General features: G+C 41.6%; 1 protein-coding gene across 2 annotated transcripts; it reads left to right on the forward strand.

The window, feature by feature from the left end:
* The first annotated feature begins 759 nt into the window (after window positions 1-759).
* Window positions 760-19,027, forward strand: cdkn3 (cyclin-dependent kinase inhibitor 3). Of its 2 annotated transcripts, none has more exons than XM_039740996.1 (8): window positions 760-918; window positions 2,394-2,482; window positions 2,924-2,979; window positions 4,799-4,843; window positions 7,870-8,092; window positions 9,476-9,507; window positions 14,917-15,020; window positions 18,677-19,027. In XM_039740996.1, the coding sequence occupies exons 1-8, from the start codon at window positions 907-909 to the stop codon at window positions 18,764-18,766; spliced, it is 651 nt and encodes a 216-aa protein (XP_039596930.1). In that variant the 5' UTR covers window positions 760-906; the 3' UTR covers window positions 18,767-19,027. The 2 variants fall into 2 exon arrangements, with proteins under 2 accessions (XP_039596930.1, XP_039596929.1); XM_039740995.1 differs by lacking the exon at window positions 760-918 and adding an exon at window positions 2,004-2,186.
* Window positions 19,028-22,441: the final 3,414 nt, after the last annotated feature.

Genomic DNA, 22,441 nt, shown 5'->3' on the forward strand with positions numbered 1-22,441 from the left:
TCTGTTTGGCTGTTGTAAAGTCTAAAATGATATAGACAGTTAAATAGACGTACTGCATTGTGTTTTTGTGGTTAGTCTTTAAATAATTCTCATTGTTTTTTAACTATACTAAACGGCAAGTACAAAATATAAAAATAAGTCGAATATCTCCGGTTGGCACTCGTTTTTGTTTGCATTTCATTCAGTTTGTGTTATTTTAATTGACGAATTTAAGTGAAAAGGCCTGAAAGGCAATTGGAATGCATGGAGAAAAAAATCTCTCATCCAACTAAATAACAGGCAGATTTCTGAATTTTATTTTTCTATATTTTGGTAGCATAATTCCAAATCACAATTTTATGAACATGTCTATAAAATGTTACTTCTCGTGATGGATTGTCTCGCACCGATTTAATGCTGAATAATGGGAACCGAAAGACCAATATAATTAAGCTGAATATGTATTTACTTATTATGCTAGAGGTGTTGCTGTTACTAGAAAAAGTTGAAAGGCTGTATTTATACAGGTTAATACTGTACATTAACTATGGTAACTTCACTGAGAATTAGGGCGAAGCTGTCGATGATTGTTCCTTTCTTCTATCCTTGCTGATGGATGAAGCAAGCAGCGCCAGCGTGCATTAATTAACATTATACAACGGATTAGTTTTTAAAATTGTCGTGACTCATTATTTCTCCGCCCTTACGTGTCAGTTCATTTCTATTGCGCATGCGTTCTCACTGTTTTGAAGGAATAAAAAGCTCAGCCAATAGAGTAGCCTATCATGACAGGACCGATAAATGGGCGGTGCATGTTGTAGACCGCTGTTTGCTGATTGGTTAAAATGATCGGATGTGAATTTTTAAATTTCCTTGGTGACGAGCGTAGTGTTTACTGTTTGTTTTAGCAAGCGGGAAAGCGTCGCAATGGTTTATCCGGTAAGTACGGCAGAGTGGTCAGGCATGGACAATTTAATTTAGTTGGCGTAACGTCAGACGACCAGTAGGCGACATGACAGTCTCGTCGTTAAACGGTGTCTTGCGCCACGTTGTCTGTCGGAGCCGTACAATGAGCTTTGTTTTGGAATCTGTCAGTCTAAGCTCTTTTGACATTACAGCGTATATGCTGTTGTGTATATACAGTATAGGCAATGCCAATCTCTTAACAGCTCTAGCTGTCGGGGGTTGTTTTAGTTCTCTTTATAAAAGCAGTTTGACGAGAGGCTGCTTATACAGTTTGAAGACACGCAGTCATCCATTATTGTCTACTGACATCTTTGGATCTTCAAAGCTGGACGTTAATAATGTCAATTGAAATGTGACTTCTCAAGTTGAGAAATCTACCAGCACTTAATTGTGCTTATAAGGTTTACAGTTGTGTATTTTTGCAGCATTGTATGGGTGAGATTAAGTCAGCTTGATCCGTAAATAACGCTGAAGTGTTCTATGGCAAAATCCTTTATGTTAAACTCGTATCTGCATTAGACAATCTATCTGGGACATATTTCTTTACAGTACATTTAAAATAATGTTATACTGTATGTGGAAAAACTGGTTACAGATGCAGGTTGTCGATGGAGAGTGCAATACATCTATTTATGTGGATTACATTCTGTTTACTGTAGAATGGTTAGTTAAATATGATCATCCATCCATCCATTTTCTAACCCGCTGAATCCGAATACAGGGTCACGGGGGTCTGCTGGAGCCAATCCCAGCCAACACAGGGCACAAGGCAGGAACCAATCCTGGGCAGGGTGCCAACCCACCGCAGGACACACACAAACACACCCACACACCAAGCACACACTAGGGCCAATTCAGAATCGCCAATCCACCTAACCTGCATGTCTTTGGATTGTGGGAGGAAACCGGAGCGCCCGGAGGAAACCCACGCAGACACGGGGAGAACATGCAAACTCCACGCAGGGAGGACCTGGGAAGTGAACCCAGGTCTCCTAACTGCGAGGCAGCAGCGCTACCACTGCGCCACCGTGCCGCCCTAAATATGATCAGTTACACTTAATTACATGTCATATATGTTGGAATACACTGTGTGGACGGTCCATTGTACTCCGTTCCCAGCCCCCGTTGTGAGATCCATTGATGCTTCCAGCACATTTGTAAGATACAGCTCCTCTGTGGCGTGGGTCTTCTCCTTGTGGGCTGTTGCACCGTCCCGTGAGAGGAGCACTGCATGCACATCGGTACGTATGGTGATGTGGCAAGTGTTCATTCAACCTCAGCTGTCAAGTTACCCAGCTGGCAGAAGAGTCAGAGTATTTTTTTTAGTTGGTTTCTTAGTTTGATGCAGTGGACAGTGAAAATTCAAGTGGTGGTTTTTGTTTTGTTTAGCTTACAACCAATGACTAAAACAGACAATATGACTAACTGCTTTTGGCATTCCTCTGCAGTCTAGCGCCACAAGAAAAACTGAGTTTGACTCCTCTGATGATGAAAATGTGACCGAAGAACAAGAACAGACACCACTTGAGATTTCATGGTAAATAAAGAAAAGAAAAGTGACATTCTATGTTGTAATTTCTTTAATGGAAATGACTAAATACACAAAAAGAATTAATAAACAAGGTTTTAGTCTAGTAAACCATGTCTGCTATAAGGCTGCAGATGTACATTCCCATTAATTTATTGTGTGACCGTGAGACAGTTAATTTGCTTGTGCTGAGGTTATGTGCGCACCACAGCAAATTGTTCTAATATGTGTGAAACACTGATATGGTGCTCACCATGAAAGAGGAAACAAAACATTTGGGTTTTTTAATGGTCATTTTTATTTTAAGTATGAGAGTTGGATTCAAATTCAGATAGAAAAGTAAACAAGTTTATTTTAAAGAGGAGACTGCTTGTTTGTTTTTTTTTTGTTTGTTTTTTTCCTTCAGTCTTTTTTGAAAGAGAGCTCTCATCTCGGTCTTTTGTGTTTTAGGCTTTCACTGGCCAATGTGGACTGCGCCCAGAATCTAGGGATCTGTGCCCTGCCAGGTAGGACGTGCTCATACGGCTCCTTTCACTCTCAGCACACTTAACAAAATACTGAATTGGCAGAGCCTAACAGGACACAAAAGTCATTAATGTAACCGTACACTAAAGATGTCGGGAGAAAACAAGAACAGGAAACGTGTAAATATTTAAAGCACCTCCATTTCCAATATGTTCTATTTTGTATCGTCCCTTTTATAGCGCACACCATCTCTAAGTACTTTACAGATAAAATACAATTGCTATGCATAGTTCTACAGTTGGCTTGGAGTCAAGTTAAGCGTATTATTTGGGTACACACAGTTGGTCATTAGCGGGCATTTAACTTGCAGCACCATGCGTTACATTCCAACTGCTTTTTTGCTTTATATATACCATATACCATATTTGCAGTAGTGTGTGAAGGTGTTGGGGGAGAATAAGAATGGCTGTTGTAGATGGGATGTGCAAGTATCCCAAAAAAGGTGGGCGACTTCAAACTAAGTGCAGTGGTGGGTTTGGTTTAGTGAAAAGGTCAACTTCAGGGGACTGCTGTCACACATTTACAGTTTTGGAGCTCTTGAAATGTATTTTTTTGAAAAAACTAAAGAAAAAGTGTTTGGAGCAATGAACGTGACAAAGATGATAACAAACCCACCCTAAAGAACGCCTGATTGTTTAAATTGTTTTTTGGATTTTGTGTGTTTGCTGTACAAGAGCTCTGCATTTTGCTTTGTAGATGATTCTGTGTGAGGTTTGTGACTTTCATTTGTGAAAAGTGCTTATTATGTACAGTGGAACCTCCGTTTATGACCATAATTCGTTCCAAAACTCTGGTCGTAACCCTATTTGGTCGTGAACCGAAGTAATTTCTCCCATGGTATTGTATGTAAATACAATTAATCCGTTCCAGACCGTAAAAACTATATGTAAATATATATTTTTTTTAAGATTTTTAAGCACAAATATAGTTAATTACACCATAGAATGCACAGCGTAATAGTAAACTAAATATAAAAACATTGAATAACAATGAGAAAACCTTGAACAACAGAGAAAACTAACATTGCAAGAGTTCACGCTACAGCGCTACGAACTGCTCGCTAAAAACACTTTTTTAATGAGTTTTAAGCACAGGGGGAAAAAATTAACATTTGAAAAATTCATAATTTAAGAAAAGTAACATTACAACAATGCACACTATGAACCGATCGCTGTAAACAGAAGTGAAATGGAGGTTAACATCCAATAGAAAAAAGTCATTAAATAAGAGTTTAAAACAATGGTCCAATCTGTCTCTTTAAAAACAAGCCCGGTGCATTCTTTAACTGCCTTCTCGGCCCTATGTGTCCAGCCCTCTCTGTCTGGCTCGTGCTTGGGGGTGTCTGTCTGTCTGTGTGTCTCTCTCTCTCTCATGCGCGTCTGTCTGTGTGTGTGTGTGTGTGTGTGTGTGTGTGTGTGTGTCTCTCTCTCATGCGCGCGCGTCTGTCTGTCTGTCTCTCTCTCTCTCTTTCCCACGCCCCCCCCCCTCCCCCCTTGCTGCACAGGGAGAGACTGAACACGTGTGGAAATCATCGGCGCACACAAACCTAAAAGGAAACTGGCTTGTTCGTATACCGAGTGTGTGGTCGTGAACAGATGCAAAAGTTTGGCGAACTTTTTGGTCGTAAACTGATTTGTGCGTGTTCAGAGACGTTCGTGAACCGAGGTTCCACTGTATTCAGTTACTCCACACAGCGCTAAGATTAATGTAATTATTAATTTGTATATCTGTTTACGTGTATTCATGGTAAAAGAACAAGTTTCTTGTTTTCTGACCTTCTTTGTTTACTTTTCCTTGCAGGGTGCCGGTTTAAAGATGTAAAACGGAATCTTATGAAGGATTTAGGTACTGAAGTTTCACGTTCACTTTGACATCTGCAGTGTGTAACAGCAGCAGCGCTTTAAAGAACACAATTATTAATGTCTGCTTTCATCCTTGTAACTTAACGTTCCAGAGATTGCACACAATTATTTCTAAATGATTTGTGAAAAGTAAGGTTATTTAATTCATACTATAAATGTGTATGACCTTACTAAGTCTAAAGCACAAACACAAGCACTGCCATTATTTCTTCCCTGCATCTTCATCTGAATTGTTCGTTGGCTTGGCTGATTCTGAGCATTTTTGTGTTTTTTTTTTTCTTTTTCCCACTTTTAAGTGTTCTCCCTGCAAATAACATTTCAAGAATAATCCATTTAATTAAGTTAATGAAATGAAAATTACAACCACAACCCTTTTAATAATATTGCTGTGACTCTTATTAATTCAGTTTTTTTTTTAATTGTCAGAATAATTAGGATTTTTCCTAAACAGAAATTTATAATACAGCAGTAATTAAGAATTATAAATATAAGGCAATTCAAGAAAACGATTTCGCTGCTCCACACAGTCACCGTGTAGTATCCCTTGGGTGGCAAGCGGTGACCCATGGCCCATAGTCACAGCTATTGCTCGTGTGCAGGATGATGGTTTGGCTGCCTACCCAGTACGTCACTGCAGCTACTGCTCCTGACTGGACGCAGGCTGGATGGAGCTTTATGGCGTTTCACTGTCTGCCCAGCACATACGACTGGTCATGCTGTAAGCACTGACAGGGTTGTGGCTGATCGGAGGCCATTGAGGGTGAACGGAGCGGCGGGGATAGCATTGTAGTGGGCCTCGAATGGCTGCCTGGTGAACTGGGGTTGGGCAATTCACTACCCGCCTTTGGCCGCACCATGTTCATTCTCGGTGGGCGGACGAAGCAAGTAGCTTATTGTAGTGGACTGTGACTGTGATGAACCCCCTCTCGCCACCCCCAGCCATTCTCAATAGCAAGCCTGCTTGTACAGTTACACACATAGCAGGAAGTTGTCTTGTCAGTACATCAGACATGTTGACGACGGGTGCCTTCCTGCTGTGATAGCGTGTACAGTGCTGTGTAGAAGAGATCATCTTAACCTTTTGTCTTCACCCTTCAAGAATGTCTCTGAAACACAAATCTGACGCAAGTGTTGGTGATACAGTAAAGAAGAGAAAAACCATCACCATTGAAAATAAAGTAGAAATAATAAAAAGGTCAGAGAGAGGTGAAACTCCGTTTATTGGCAGAGAACTTGGTTACAGTCGGTCAACAATAGCATTTATTAAATTTATGTACCTGTTCCGACTTACATACAAATTCAACTTAAGTACAAACCTACAGTCCCTATCTCGCACATAACCTGGGAGCTGCCTGTATATGTTAACTCTTTGACGGCTGAATTATTTTTCCAAAAAACTCTGTTTTCTGTAAAGCACACAAAGCAATGGTTTCACACATAAATCAACGTAAAACATCTGTTGCTATGTGCTGTGGCGGCTGTTGGTGCATGTTTGGCATCACAGCAGGAGGGCGGCAGTAGGGGTCTCAGTGTGACGCAATATGGTCATCATAAGTGGTGGTCCTCCCACAAGGCGTATCAGCTACACTTGAGTGTTCGGCACCACAATCAGCCAGGGACCAATCAGATCATGCCGGTATCTCACTTTTGTTTTTGATATCCATCTCCAGATCACTTGCATCAAACTCGGAGTCTGACAAGTAAGAGTCCTATTCAACAAAATTACGTAAAACGTCCATTGGGTATCTTGCTTTGGACTCTCGCTAGATGTCAATGCCATTTTAGAGGTGGTTTGCTCTTCGCTACCCACTCGGGCGTAGGGAATCGAGGTTAAATCGGCAAAGCTATGTAACTTTCCTTCTAGCAAAGAGAGTCAAAGTAAAACATAAGGGCAAGTTTTGTCAGTTTACAGCTGATTACCGTCCTCTAGCCCTGAATTTAAACAAAAGTCCACATCAGCCCCAAAAGAGTTAATTTGCCAGTTAAAGTGTGTTCTCAAAGTGAAGCATATTTTCTAAGCTTTAAAAATACTTTGTTTTTGCAGTTTAAAGTATGGCCATTATATTTGCTCCATGGTTCGTGATCAGCATCATTTTGTTGCCTAGAAGCAAAGCATCTTAAATAGAAAATTTTGCCACTGGTCTTCAAAGTGTTCGTATCGAATTATGTTATAAAAAGCATCAAATAGACAAGCTCATGATTGTCATGGTTGGTGTTAGTGCTTCGCTGCAGAAAAAGTGGCACCTTGCAGTATCAAATACTGGCTGTCATAGTGTACCTGCACTTCTGGATGACAGATTATATTTCACTTGCATCCTTTACTATTAGAATTTGCATTTTCCATAATCTTGAATGCCAAGTGCTGTGTAAATTCAGTAAAGCTTTTGCTAGACACCATGCTAAATGGAATATCCTAACAAAATCCACTTTGTTTGTTTGTAGGCGTTTCATTAAATTTAGTTTAATTTTAATTTGGCTTGTTGTTTTAACAACAGAGAATGATTTGATTGGCTTAGACTGAGGCCTCTGACTTAAAGTTGTTTGCGCCCAGCAGGGAGCATTAGATTCAGAAATGGCTCATGTGAGAAATAACCTCTGCTCATAGGACCACCTTAAAGCTACAATGAGAGCATAAAACAAAACCAATGACAACAAGAATCTTTTCATACATTGCTTGTATTAAATATTCATTCAGCATACTGGCCAAATGAACTGGAATTTAGCAGAATGAGTGCAGTTGCAGTGGTCAGTACACTCTGGCGGACTCTTTCTTTCTCTGTCATGGCTGCGGTGCTCTTCGTGCTCTGGCTGTTGTCTTTTCCAAGTGCTGTTGTATCCTGCTGAAGCCTCTCCTGAAAAGTGTTCACTGAAGGCACATACTCTACATCTTTACTTACCTGCTATTGTTTAACAGTTGCTATGTAGACAAGCATCATAATGATTGTGTTCTGAATCTAAATCCTCAAGCCCTTAACTGTTAGTAATAAGAAGTGTATTTGTGTTTGTCAGGGGAGCTGAAGGGACAAGGAGTGGCAGAAGTCTTTGTGTTCTGCACTCTTGGCGAGCTCAACAAATACCGGGTTCCACATCTTCTTGACTCCTACCAGCAGCATGGACTGATTGCACATCACCATCCGTTTCCTGATGGATGTGCTCCAGAGCTGGACCAGTGCTGCCAGATTTTAGAAGAACTAAAGTCCAATCTCAAGAATGGCCACATAACTGTGCTACAGTGAGTATTTCTAGTTTTCCAGACAGAATGCATCCTATTGTTGTAATAGTGTACCATGATTACTTGCAGTTGCTATCAGCTTTGAATATCTGGAGCAAAAATAGTTCTTCTGATTTTATTATATAAAGTAAGGGTTTAAATTAAGTTGACTACAAAGACCCAGCATCTCAAAAATTTAATGTTCAGTTAAAAAACAAAAATTTCACAGGAGGTGTAGATGGGGGATTTATCTACAGGTGTGTGTGGTCAAAACACATAGTAGTTACATTGTAGGCCCTCTGCATACAACAGGACATACTACCTCTTGGAGCCATTAAACACACTGCCATCTATTTGCATCTTCCCACTTACCGTATATACTCGCCTATAAGCCGGGTCTTGAAACCCGAAAAATCAATCGTAAAATCAGACCCCGACTTACAAGCCCATTCAAAAATGAGTCTTTTTTTTTTTTTTTTTTTTTACATCTTCTTGCCTCCTCCAATCTCGCTTCAGTTTCTCAGACGCATTAAATTTTGTTTCAGCAGCGCAGTTACCAATTTCTTTCGCTACTTCAATGACGTTTAATTTAAAACAAGCTTCATATTTTCTTCTGATCGAACGCTCCATCGTAGATAAGGGATGCTCTTACGATAAAGGTGTATGAGGGTGTGAGATACAGAATACACAAAACAGTGCAAACGTCACTTCGAAATAGTTTGGGTATCCCCGTGTGGTCACGTGGGTACAATAGAGAGAGAGACAGAGAGAGGTTAGGAGCTTGCGTGCCGATACAGCGCATTGCCACACCCACAAAGAAAAAAAGGCTGTGTGCTCCGTGGTTACTCTCTCAGGTGGGCGTTAGCATATCATAATCTCTTGGACCAATAGCGTGAGTTTTCCACATTCAACATATATGGCCGACATTATAAAATACCAGAAATTATACAGTAAAATCAAGCCCCAACTTATCTGCGGGAGAACTTAAACGCGAGTATATACGATAGATTTGTGGCTGGAGACTAGGTTCTGTAATTTTCAGTAGCTTCAGACAAGGTCATAGAGTGTGCCCTAAAGGAGCATTGCTCCTCCTAGGTCAGTTATGGGGCAATTACACCTCCAACAGGGCCAAGGCAGTGATCTTGACAATGGGTACTTGCCCTTGTGTTTAAAAACACGCCATGGGGGTTCAAGTGAACCAACTATTTAGAGCAAGCCAAAACAACGTATATGCAGTACACCTTGGCGTTGCATTTTGTTATCTTCTAGAAGTATGAAGTTATTCTGCATTTTATTTGCATGAATACACATTGGTCTGAACCCTTTAAATACTGTATAAAAAACATTGTAGCGGAATAAACTGATATAAAATTAATGAAGTCTTTTTTTTGTTTGTTTTTCTAGCTGCTATGGAGGACTTGGACGTTCTGGTTTGAGTAAGTGATTCTGACGATAGAACGTAAGAAATGTTTGTGGTATCTGTGGCAGTATCTTCTTTCACTTTAGGAATCCTGTCTGAGAAGGACCTCGCTATTCAGGTGCACAGTTTTATACAGAAAATTTTGAAGGTGTTTTAACGCATTACCATGGAAATGAATTTTACTCCAAAATTGTCGAAGCATACACCTTTGTGTTCCTTCCATTAACAAATATTACCTGCACACCCCCAGAAATATAAGACTTTCCAAAACAAATTCCTTTATTTTTAGAGACCTTTTTACAGTGAAATTCAAAATGTCTCTATTTGTAAGCCTAAGTTCAAGGCCACACGTTTAGAAAGGATTGTAACGTTGTTTAGCAATATAAACCCATCGTGCATCCCCGTTGGGACTCTTTAATAATTCATAGCTTTGTTGAGCACCCAGGTATGACTGATATGAAAACATTCAGTCAGACTGCGAGATATGGCTTGTGGATGGTAACTGAAATTGGTTCTTAGATATTTAAACATAACTTAAAAATGGTTGAAGCAAAAGAAGACTTTTTGACATGCAGAGCTGTGTTTACTTAAAGCAGAAAAAAGCCAAACAAGCAAGGAGCTTGTCAGCATAGTGCAGTGTCCATCCATCCATTTTCCAACCCGCTGAATCCGAACACAGGGTCACGGGGGGTCTGCTGGTGCCAATCCCAGCCAACACAGGGCACAAGGCAAGAACCAATCCCAGGTAGGGTGCCAACCCACCGCAGGACACACACCAAGCACACACTGGGGCCAATTTAGAATCGCCAATCCACCTAACCTGCATGTCTTTGGAGGAAACCGGAGCGCCCAGAGGAAACCCACGCAGACACGGGGAGAACATGCAAACTCCACGCAGGAAGGACCCGGGAAGCGAACCTGGGTCTCCTAACTGCGAGGCAGCAGCGCTACCACTGCGCCACCCTAGTGCAGTGTAATGCTATCATAATATCCGCATCCTCTGAATAGAAATGTGACTTCCAACTGCATTACGTTGCCACGTCATTTGGCTGAAGTATTCCGTCACCGCAGTTTTCCTTTTTCAGATCCACACAAGTTTCCCATATTGAGCAAAACGTTAGAGTGTGAAGGCCTGCGACTACTGGATGCATGTTTTTGCTGGCAGATGTGGCCATACACATCCTAACCCACACACATCTCTAAATCCCTTATTCCAGTTCTGGTTTGCGGGGGGGTGAGACTGCAATTGGCAAAAGTGCCCATCTAGTGATGTGTATCTGACCAAATTTCCATAAGTGTTTGCATTTTTAAAAAGTCACACATTCTCAAATAAAGACTTTAGAGGACATGCATGTAGCATTGAAAAAATGATATGTTCAAGTTTAAGAGTCCACCATTATGTCAACCTTGTCAACCATTATCGTACAGAGTGGTTTCAGTTGTTCTCACTATCGATACTGAAGTGTTTGCTACTGATGAGCTGATGACGTTTGGTTTTACTGAGCGGTGGATTAATTAAATATTTTTCTTAAATCATTTCAAGCATTTTAGTGTCCTATATCTGAAGATCTGATGCAAGCACCTATGAGCACATTCTAGTCCCCAAACGTCTAACTCCACACTGGATCTCAGTTTGTTGTATTTTATTTATTATTTTTTTTTTTGCTGTATAACACACTGGGATTTGGTACTTTTGTACGTGTTACTCGCCATACGTTTTGTGCAGTGATGATGGAGATGAGAAACATTTAACACTAGAATTACCAGAGCCTACGAAAAAACTCGTAATTCCGTCCCACCTTAAACTGCTTCTTAAATCCCTTCACACCTCTCCGCCAGCGCCCTTTGTCTTCTAAATGTGCTGATAAAGAGAAGCTCGGAGCAGCCGGCTATTCCATCCCCACCAATTTAGAGCAGCACGAACTTCTCTCAGCTCATGCCTTGATTGAGTATCTGGGAGTGAAGTGGAGTTTTAGAGTGGAAATAATAGATCGTTGTTTGGAACACACGCATTTCATGTCTGTTCCGTTTCTACAGTAATCTGTGTCAACACATTGTTAAAACAGAAACGTTTTTTTATATTCTAGTAGTAGATGACAAAATGTAGGCATAAACTGTATAATGTATGAAGCCTGAAGTCCAAATAGCAAAGAAACATTTTCACAAGAATAACACAGTTGCGCTTTTATTCAAAAATATAACTGCAGAAACAAAAAGCCGCCTAAACATGTGACATTGACACCACTTTATTGTAACTACCTCCGTGGCTCAATAGACTCACCCCCGCTTGAGAATCAAAAGGTCACGAGTTCGATCCTGTGCTCCTCCGTTTTGAGAAGTAAACTGCTCTTAGTCTTACTGTTTTAAAATAAAAGCATACATTTGATTTCAGTCTGTAACAGCCGGTGCAATTTATGATCCTTGTAAAGGCTAGCTTTTTTTTTTTAATTCACTTTTCATTCTCTCAGTCGCATTCAGAATCAATCCATACAACCCCATCTGACACAGCTGTTTTCACTAAAGGCGCTATAGCTCTGCAGTGTACCACGATGCATACTAACGCCAAACACCCTCAACCCAGGAACATATATTGGTGTAAAAGTATAACAAAAGTGCACTTTTATTCAAGTGCACTTTTTCCATCGCCTTTTCCTGTAAGAAGCAATGTACACACTTCTCTCTATGCTGTGGTTTCTATTACACACCTGAAAGAAAGAGACAATACATGTGAAAATATCCAGCATACAGCAACATGCGGGACTGGCAGGAACACTCAATAAAACTGAATAAAAAGAAAATCAAGTGACGGTGAGATACGAAGAAGGCAGCTTCGCCAGCGTCTGTATGTCAGAACCGGGTGGGGGGGCGTTAGTATGCATCGTGGTACAACGCAGAGCTATAGCGCGTCTGTATTCTGTTTCTTTTGTACTCCGGGCACGCAGAGGAGAGAATAGTAAAGAGCAGTAAGTTCGGCGCTATATGCAATCATCAGACACTCCCCATCTGCCCGTTGTTTTGTTATACTTTTCAATACTTTTTATACTGCTCAAACGGGCATGCTCAAAAAATACACGTGTAATGCCACGAAAAGTGCACGCAGACACTTCATTTCGCAAACAAAACAAGTGCACTTTTATTCAAAACTACCTGTATAACCGAAGAAAAAAGAAAGCAAGAAACAGAATACAGACGCGCTATAGCTCTGCGTTGTACCACGATGCATACTAACGCCCCCCCACCCGGTTCTGACACACAGACGCTGGCGAAGCTGCCTTCTTCGTATCTCACCGTCACTTGATTTTCTTTTATTCAGTTTTATTGAGTGTTCCTGCCAGTCCCCGCATGTTGCTGTATGCTGGATATTTTCACATGTATTGTCTCTTTCTTTCAGGTGTGTAATAGAAACCACAGCATAGAGAGAAGTGTGTACATTGCTTCTTACAGGAAAAGGCGATGGAAAAAGTGCACTTGAATAAAAGTGCACTTTTGTTATACTTTTACACCAATATATGTTCCTGGGTTGAGGGTGTTTGGCGTTAGTATGCATCGTGGTACACTGCAGAGCTATAGCGCGTCTTTAGTGAAAACAGCTGTGTCAGATGGGGTTGTATGGATTGATTCTGAACGCGACTGAGAGAATGAAAAGTGAATTAAAAAAAAAAAGCTAGCCTTTACAAGGATCATAAATTGCACCGGCTGTTACAGACTGAAATCAAATGTATGCTTTTATTTTAAAACAGTAAGACTAAGAGCGGTTTACTTCTCAAAACGGAGGAGCACAGGATCGAACCCGTCACCCCTTGATTCGCAAGCGGGGGGGTGAGTCTATTGAGCCACGGAGGTAGTTACAATAAAGTGGTGTCAATGTCACATGTTTAGGCGGCTTTTTGTTTCTGCAGTTATATTTTTGAATAAAAGCGCAACTGTGTTATTCTTGTGAAAATGTTTCTTTGCTATTTGGACTTCAGGCTTCATACATTATACAGTTTATGCCTACATTTTGTCATCTACTACTAGAATATAAAAAACGTTTCTGTTTTAACAATGTGTTGACACAGATTACTGTAGAAACGGAACAGACATGAAATGCGTGTGTTCCAAACAACGATCTATTATTTCCACTCTAAAACTCCACTTCACTCCCAGATACTCAATCAAGGCATGAGCTGAGAGAAGTTCGTGCGCGTTCTAAATTGGTGGGGGGATGGAATAGCCGGCTGCTCCGAGCTTCTCTTTATCAGCACATTTAGAAGACAAAGGGCGCTGGCGGAGAGGTGTGAAGGGATTTAAGAAGCAGTTTAAGGTGGGACAGAATTACGAGTTTTTTCGTAGGCTCTGGTAATTCTAGTGTTAATGTCATGTTTTTACAGAGAGAGACATTAAAAAATTCCTAATACCTTGGGTTTCAGTTGTGACCCAAAGATGATCCTGGTGTCCAATCACGCTGACATGACATACGGTTATATGATAATATTCATACTGGCAATGTCAGAGAAACCCTAAATGTGTTTTTATTTTATTTTTTTATTTGAGGCGATTAGTATTGTTAAGTTTCGGACTGGGCAGTTTATGCTGATTAATTGGCTAACACAACTTTTCATAGGTTTACAAAGCTGAACGACTTTACTTTAAATTTCATTTTTGGAGACTTTTGCCATTCAGTCTACAGGCCTAGCCGGTAAAGTTAAAAAGTAACAACTAGACTAAATTACATATTACCACTCTGACATTTCTTAAAAAGATATTTTAAACAGTACATTCATTTTTCCATCTAAATGTTAGGAAGGTGTGTCGCTGTATACATTAATATATTAGATTCTTGAATTGGATTGAATTAAATTAATAATGGATAGATATTTATATACCTATTTTAAATTATTTTCGACAAAAAAATGAGGATACTCAAATACATTTAACCAGTTAGCCATATTAACCATAATTACACGTGTCATGCCCATGCATTCACTTGGCTAACCTTCCTCCTGAGGAGGTCCTCGCACACACTGCCTGTGGTTACGGCCTGAGCGGGTGAAGATGGCGTGTTAGTGTGCGGCGCCCTTGAAAGTGTCTTGTCGTTCAGCCTCTTTCCATTCCCGTGGAGTCTGAGTTGATAATGCTGACAGAGTGTGAAGATTCAGTAAGACGCTCTCTCAAGACTTCCAGCCCTCCATGTGTTGCTCGGATGGTTCCACCTCACGTTATTCAGTTCTGGGTTTTAAGTCACAATAAGTGACTCCTTTGCCCTTTTCAGTTAAATTAGAAATCCCAACATAACATTAAAGATGGTTACAGCAAACAGTAGGAACTCTGATAATTAATGACAACATTAAAATATCACAGATGTATGCAGATTATTAGATATTTAGTTAGTTGTGAATTGAAAGAAGTGATGACCTGTCATTTCCTGCTTTTGTCTTTTGGACAGTTGCCGCATGTCTCTTACTTCATCTGTCAGATGTCATGACCCCCGATAAGGCAATTGATCTTCTTCGTGAGCTCAGAGGGTCTGGAGCCATTCAAACAATCAAGGTATGTTTTGACTGAAAGCGGTCATTGTGCTTTGCAGACGGCCACACCATGCGTGGACATGTATGTGAATATCTGAAGTGGCAGATTATCCAGAGTGAGGCCTGACACTTGCCAGTCCACCATAGCAGACAAGGATTGGTGGAAAGTGACATAAGAGGACCCTCTTAGCCTTTATTAATGAGTTTATCTAGCAGTAGGAGTGTTGAAGTTTGGTTAATGTTCTAGTGGAATATCAGTACTGTAAGTCACGTGATAGAAATTTATAGATCTGTGGTTTTTTATGGTGATATTTGTTCACGTAGTAAAGTAATAGATATACTGCAGTTGTAAAGAAGAAACAAATATGAATCCTTTAGAATTACATTCTTGAAAGTTCAGTATTTTTTAAGTCCAAGCTATTTCTTCACAATCATGCTGCATCTTAACTAGTAGAACACATGGGGACCCCCAGTCCTCAGAAAAGGCAATGGAAAATCATAATGCGAAACCTGAATACGAATCCTGTGACGGTGCCGGTCAGCTCCCCGCTAACGGGTCTTTGGGTTATCGATGTTTATCATCAAATGAATTGTGATATGCCGGTGAGAAACAGAAGGCTGGGCATTTTAGAGTTACTGTCAAGTGTGGTGCAGACAGGCAATGAAGTGAATGCTGGTGGGCCGAGTCTCATGGCGTAGATCAGGGGTGGGCAGTGTCAGTCCTGGAGGGCCGCACTGGCTGCAGGTTTTCATTCCAACCCAATTGTTTAATTAGAATCCAATCCCCGCCAATCTCAGACCTTATTTAATGTTATGGCATGTTAGTCTGCAATGTTAGGTTCTTATATCGTAGATTTTTTTTTCCTTTCCAAGGATATCCTCCAAATGATGAAGCCTAAAACGGATAATCTCGGACAGTCTGTTACATTTTTCTTTTAAGTGTTTTATTAAATCAAACAGTGCATGATGAACATACATAGATGTAAATGGGGAAAAAAAAGAAAGGAGAACTGCTGGCTTCTTTGTCATTTGCATCTTACTGCTAATAAGGAGACATTAAAACAGTGAGTGCAGCTCTTTAAGACTGAAATAAGGAAATAAGGGTGGGGAACCTTAACAAGCGAGACCACTAAAATGTCACTTGAGCAGTAAGTGCTTCTTCATCAGCAATAATTGACTTCTCATTAAGAAACGGAGTTGGAACAAAAACCTGCAGCCCTGCGGCTCTCCAGGACTGACGTTGCCCACCCCTGCCATGGATGATGTCAAACATCATAATAGGAAGTGATTGGCAGCACTGCATAAGCCCGTTTTGGATTCCTACATTTCTCCAAAAGTGATGGGAGATGAAAATAAGAGGGAGTGTCTTTTGCAAATGCATTTTGGCTAAACACAGCCAACAATGAGAGAAAAAGATGGGACTGCCAGAGCAAAGCTTTAATTCTGCAAGCAAATAAAATGATCACAAACGGGTGGAGAAAAGAAACAAAATGCAGAAGCTGCCATCTCTGATGACCGCACACTTTTGCCGGCGCTCGTATTTAAAGTCTGAGGGTGTTGTTGAATATGTCCATCACAGAGCAGGATGTAGTCTTGGTGTCAGGATTGCCACAGGGTTGGAGAATCGATGAATATATTGGGGTGGGAGAGGGGGTTATAAAGATTAAATACACTTGTGCTGCTGGATCAGTTTGACAGGTTGAGAAACATCTCAGCGGAGTTTAGTTAGTTTTTCAGAATCAAAAAGGTACGTTTTCTTACATGAGAATTGCTGACACATCTTTATATAATAAAAGCCCATTCCTGTGTCACCCAAGCCACCCAGCATTCAATTTTATGGTATATGTTTGGGCAGAAGGGCTGCGTACATTCTTGAAATCCTGCACTTTTGTAAGGAGATGAGGTGAGATGGGCCATGAAAGGGGTTTATTCTTGCAGTTCTTGGTATCTGTGACAGCGTCTAGCCGTGTTATTTGTTGCCCTTGAAATGGCTCCAGTTTTCAGACTGACATGTGGAAAGATCACGGATGCTGTTTTTGGCCAAATGAACAATGTACAGTACTTGACTTTGTTCTTTATTTTGTAAGAAGAGTGTAAGGTTGCAGAGGAAACTGTCAAGAGTTTGTGTCGCTGCATTTTGTGTCCCTTGGCGGATGCGTGTTGAATGTAGATGAGCTGCTGTGACCTTCTGGTCGCTGAGGTTTGGTCCGTGTCAGCAGTGCTGTGTCAGTTCGGCTTGCATGTAACCCTCATTCCCCGTCTCCAGTGTCCTAGCTGGCCGTGAGAAGGACTCTAGGCCTCCGTGAACCACACATCCAAATCAAGGGTCGTGTTGTGTGTGTCACGGCATAAGGTGTTGAGCGAGGCTATGATCAAGTTTCAAAGGCCAGCTGTGCATGGGTGACGTGTGACAGATGGACAACCTTTAAAATTTAGTTTTAAAGAACATAAACGTTTGTGGCAAATTAACAAATGATTGTGAAGAAATAACTTTGACTTGAAAAATAACAAAATTACCCTTTAATTACTCAAAAAAAAACGTGGTCTGATCGTCAACTAAGTCCCAATATTAGACAAATGCAGTTTGTTTACACTAAGAGCACAAAACCAATTGTCCTCGCTCTTCTCACGCTCAACTGATCGTTTAAAGATTCACAGTCCAGGCCAGAAGATGTCTGTGAAGCTCCAAATGCTAACTGAAGTCTGCTTTCCAATGCGTGAAGTGAGACTGAAGGTGTATTGTGCTATAAAAAGGGCTCATGGTGCTCTGATCATGTCAACCACAGAATATCGGAGGAGCTTGGATGAAGAACCTTGGAGTCGAGTGAACCTGCTAAGGACACTGAAGCGTTTCTAAAGGTCTGCGGTTTATCAAGCCACAGTTCTACAAATGGGGGAAATTCAGTTCTGTTGCTCCCTCCCACAAAGATTACAGAAACACTGCAAGCATGGAGTGGAGGAGGTGTGAGCAAATTCTGGAGTAGAAGCAGAGAGGGCCTGCAGAGCTCTCTTAGACTTAGTGGAGTCTTTGAATATGTGTCAGCTAAAAGAAAAACACTGAACGAAAATGGAGGAACACCACAGCAGAAATGACTGCTCCCCAAAAGACACCTTAAACTCTTTAGCAGACGTGTGCAGTGTGGTGTTTAAAAGAACAACATTGCAAATTGAAACCAAAAATCTTCCTGGAATGTGTTGGGACACCCTGGTGCTTGAAGACCCCATAACTGCTGGAGCACCACCACCATCAATTAGTTCAGCCCTGGGCCTTTTGAGTTGTGGATCTCCATAAGCCTGACGGTAGTGGGAGAACCTGAGCTAACAAAGCGCGAGCGAGCGAGAGGCACACGTTATCACCGCTGAAGCTGACAAATTCCAGTTGGTTTTTCCCAGCAGAGCCTGACGTGGATCGTTCAGACTGTTTACTACAAAAAGGGCCATGATTGGTGTGTCATCTTATTGTCACCCTTGTGGTTTTGAGGTGGTCCTGTACGCAGAACTACCTTTCAGTGATTTCCAGGACTGAGCCTGGTCCATTCATGGAGCGGACACTCCCACACTATTACGGTGACTTAGTTGAAGATTAGCCCACGTGTTTAGGACTTCATTTCAAATTTGCACCCAGATTGTTATTAAATGTTAATTCCTTCATTTCTCCATTTCTCTTTCTCTTGTAAGCAATACAATTTTTTACAAGAGTTCAGAGAGAAGTTTGCTGCTTATTTGACGACCAAAGAAGACTCCACGTCAAGATGTGTTTCAAGATAGCTCTCTGAATAATGGAGCCATGGGAACGCAATGCTTTAAAGCTGCTGCCTGCTCGACCCTTTGGACCATTTTGTAACCGCATGCATCTTTTGTGGCCGATGAGCGAATGTTAACTTGTTTGAGGAGCACTAAACAGCGGTCACTAGTCTACGCTTTTTGTACCCTGAATTATTTATTTTTTGAAGTAGTTTTTTTTGGAACAACTAATTTTTGATTTGCTAAAAATAAATGCCATGTGATTTAGAGCACAGTATCATAAAACGTTTTTGCGTGGTCTTTGTATCGAGCCAAGACAACCAGACTGGCATTACAGATCCTAACAGGTGGGACTGGACTTGTGCAACAACAAACCCTTCAGTTCCCACTAAGCAGTCAAGCCAAATATGCAGTGAACCCTTCAGCCAGGCTTATACTTCACGCGACATGACACTTGCCCCAGAGAACGCTCCAGCTACACACGCGGTGTACTCTTTAGACTTGTGCACATATTTTACGTAAAACTTGAAGATTCCACCAGGTGGCAGTACGAGGTATCAGCACGGTGAGAAAACGTTCGGCTTCGCTGTGTTATGAATTGTCTGAAACAGCCATTAAAATCCGAGGACACCTTGTCATAATATCTCTGAAAACGATGGCTGTTTACTGATTCCATCCATCAATCCAGGGATGTGCCCTTTCCAGCTAGCATTGGGTGTGAGGCAGAAACAATCCCTGGACGGGCATCAGCTCATTGCAAGGTGAACACAAACCCACACACACACACACTGGCATCGTTTAGCATCAAAAATCCCGAAAGCTTCATGTCTTTGGAAAGAAACCGGAGGACACTGTGGAGACCCACCAGGAAAACGTGCAAACTCCAGGCAGGGAACACCAGGGATGTGACTTCCTGTGAGAGAGACCGTGCCGCCACATGTGTAGGGATTATCAATGTTCGTTATTTAAATGAAGCTCTCGGCTTATCTGTGAAATGTAATATTCATACTTTAATGCATTTCATCATGAAAGTGATATCGGGTATAAATCAAAGGATTCTAAATGTGCAGAGAGCAGGAATATCAGAAATTAAATGTGTTCTGTGTGGCGACTGCTGTTTGCCGCTGCCGTGAGTTCAGAAGCACACAGTCATTAACAACTGGCTCAGTTTTAAGATGACGTTTACGACGGTCTGCTTTAATGATAAAATAAACCACGAGGTTAAAGCTGAAATTTCCACTTTAATCACAAAATAGATTTTTCACCGCATCCTTCTTAATTTTTTTTCTCTGTGGCGACGGCACAGAAGATGTTATGTTAGACCTTTAAAATGTATCGAGTCATTATGTTGGGTAATATGCGACTCTTGAATATAAAAGCACCACAACTGCATTTGGATGTCGGGATTTTGCTTCACCACATCGAAGCATTCATCGCACATTGAAGCGCGCACATCGATCTCGGAGGATCCACGTAGCAGCTTTCTGTCGTGTAGATAGTAACCAGAGCCTCTGACGTCACATTCCGACTTGTTCACACTGCACCACCGACAACTTGTGCACGCGTCACGTTAATTTCTGAGGACCCGCTCAGAGGACGCATCAAATGAACGCTGGGAACGCATGGCCGCCATGATAGGTACCCATTCTGAGCGTGAAGTATAAACTGGCCGTTAGGCTCCATCCACACTACTACATTTTCATTTAAAAATGCAAGCATTAATCTCCATTTTCACCCCTCATCAACACTACTGCAGTGTATTCAACCATCAAAACGGAGACGTCTGAAAATGGCGAGTCGGGCTGATAATGTGGGTGGGTGACATCAGACTCTAAGCGTGCTCATCATGTCGCCCTCCCTGCCTGGGGTCTGCTGATTTACAACACCTCATTCCCTGACTGGTGCCACATGGCAGACACAGTTGTGTTGCTTACCTATGCATCTAAATTGTGTTTTGCACAGTTTGATTGCTGCTCCACCAGTCAGTTTTTCAGCTTTATTTCCCCCTTCATGGATTGTCCCGTGGATGCACGTCTGCCCAGGGTAAGCAAACATTTACGCCATGTCTGTTCGGTCGTGTTAGTGAGGACAGACATACTGTGAACAGTGTGAAAACACAAGTATGAATGGAGATGGTCTTTGTTTTTAAATGAAAATCTAGCAGGGTGGACGTGTCCTCTGTGTCTGTGAAGCTGGGAAATCTGAAGGACATCAAACTTGTGAAAGATGAACATCAAATCGTAAACCCAAATTGTTTCAGTGTTTGTGTTTATTTTCACCAAGTAATGCAGTCATTGAATATCGTCATCTATAAATATTCAAAGTTCAGGCTGGAATATTGTCACTGCGTGCTTCAAAGCTTTCAAAGAATGAAAATTGTCTGCTGCATCTATCAGGTCCCCTTTCGATCCCAATGTGACGTTACGTTCACTAAACCTCTAGAAGAGCATCAGTGCGTTTTTATATTACTTAATCTCAATTACTGTATGCCACAAAGCTGCATTTTCATTTGGGAAAATAAAATTGTCAGAAGATAAGTGAAATAAGGCTGCTAGAGTCTTTACTGGGGCGGCATGGTGGTGCAGTGGGTAGCGCTGCTGCCTCGCAGTTTAGGAGACCCGGGTTCACTTCCCGGGTCCTCCCTACGTGGAGTTTGCATGTTCTCCCCGTGTCTGCGTGGGTTTCCTCCCACAGTCCAAAGACATGCAGGTTAGGTGGACTGGCGATTCTAAATTGTCCCTAGTGTGTGGTGGGTGTGTGTGTGTGTGTGTCCTGTGGTGGGATGGCGCCCTGCCCGGGGTTTGTTTCCTGCCTTGCACCCTGTGTTGGCTGGAATTGGCTCCAGCAGAACCCCATGACCCTGTAGTTAGGATGTAGCGGGTTGGATAATGGATGGAGTCTTTACTGAATGAAGGGGCCAGGATTCATGCAACAATGGGTTTCTCTTTTGTTTTTATTCTTCACAAGTGCCGCCTTTATATTACAAACTCCAAGTGCATGTTGATTTTACATGAAATGTTGCTCACCAACTATTTAAGATGCACTAAACGACGTCCAGTGTCAAAACTGAGCTGCAAGTGCTTGGATGAAGAATGTGTCTCCTGTGTGAACTACTTAAGATCTGCAGTTAGTTGTCTTGTCTTTTAAGGAAATTGGAGAATTGGTTTACTTGTTACAAAGGGAAACTACAAAAAAAACGGACACAAGATTACAGTTATCTTGTACTGGACAATAAGAAATTGGGGTTCTAAACGTTCGAACGTTTGGGTCTCGTTTCTTTTGTGAATGGATCAACCGTGCTAAATTGTCTCATTCCATTAAAAAGTCCTGGCTGCTCTGTTTGGGCAGAAATGTGTGGCACATAAACCACTTGACGACCCTAAGATGTTTTTTTCATATACTCTTTTCAATCCACAAGAGGAAATTGTCTTTTCACATGACCTTTGGAGGTCAGAGTGCAGGGTCAGCCATTGTCCAGCACCCCAGGCCAATTTTCAGGTTAAGGGCCTTGCTCAAGAACCCAAAGGCATTGGCCCCTTTCTGCCAGTAAAGGGATTTGAACCCGTAGCCTTCCCGATACCAGTGCAGATCCTTAGCCACAGAGCCCACCACTTCATATAAAACGACAGAGACAGTGTCGCCGCACCCACCACACAATGAACCATCCGTACTGGGATCCGATTGCAGCCGTGCAATGGG

The sequence above is a fragment of the Polypterus senegalus genome, chromosome 18, assembly GCF_016835505.1.
Source record: "Polypterus senegalus isolate Bchr_013 chromosome 18, ASM1683550v1, whole genome shotgun sequence".
NCBI lineage: Eukaryota > Metazoa > Chordata > Cladistia > Polypteriformes > Polypteridae > Polypterus > Polypterus senegalus.

Excerpts from the sequence above, each read along its gene's own strand:
- cdkn3 (XM_039740995.1), top strand. The coding sequence starts at position 2,010 with ATGTCATATATGTTGGAATACACTGTGTGGACGGTCCATTGTACTCCG. Across the intron at positions 8,093-9,475 it reads GGCCACATAACTGTGCTACA|CTGCTATGGAGGACTTGGAC; the intron begins GTGAGTATTTCT and ends TTGTTTTTCTAG. Across the intron at positions 9,508-14,916 it reads ACTTGGACGTTCTGGTTTGA|TTGCCGCATGTCTCTTACTT; the intron begins GTAAGTGATTCT and ends TCTTTTGGACAG.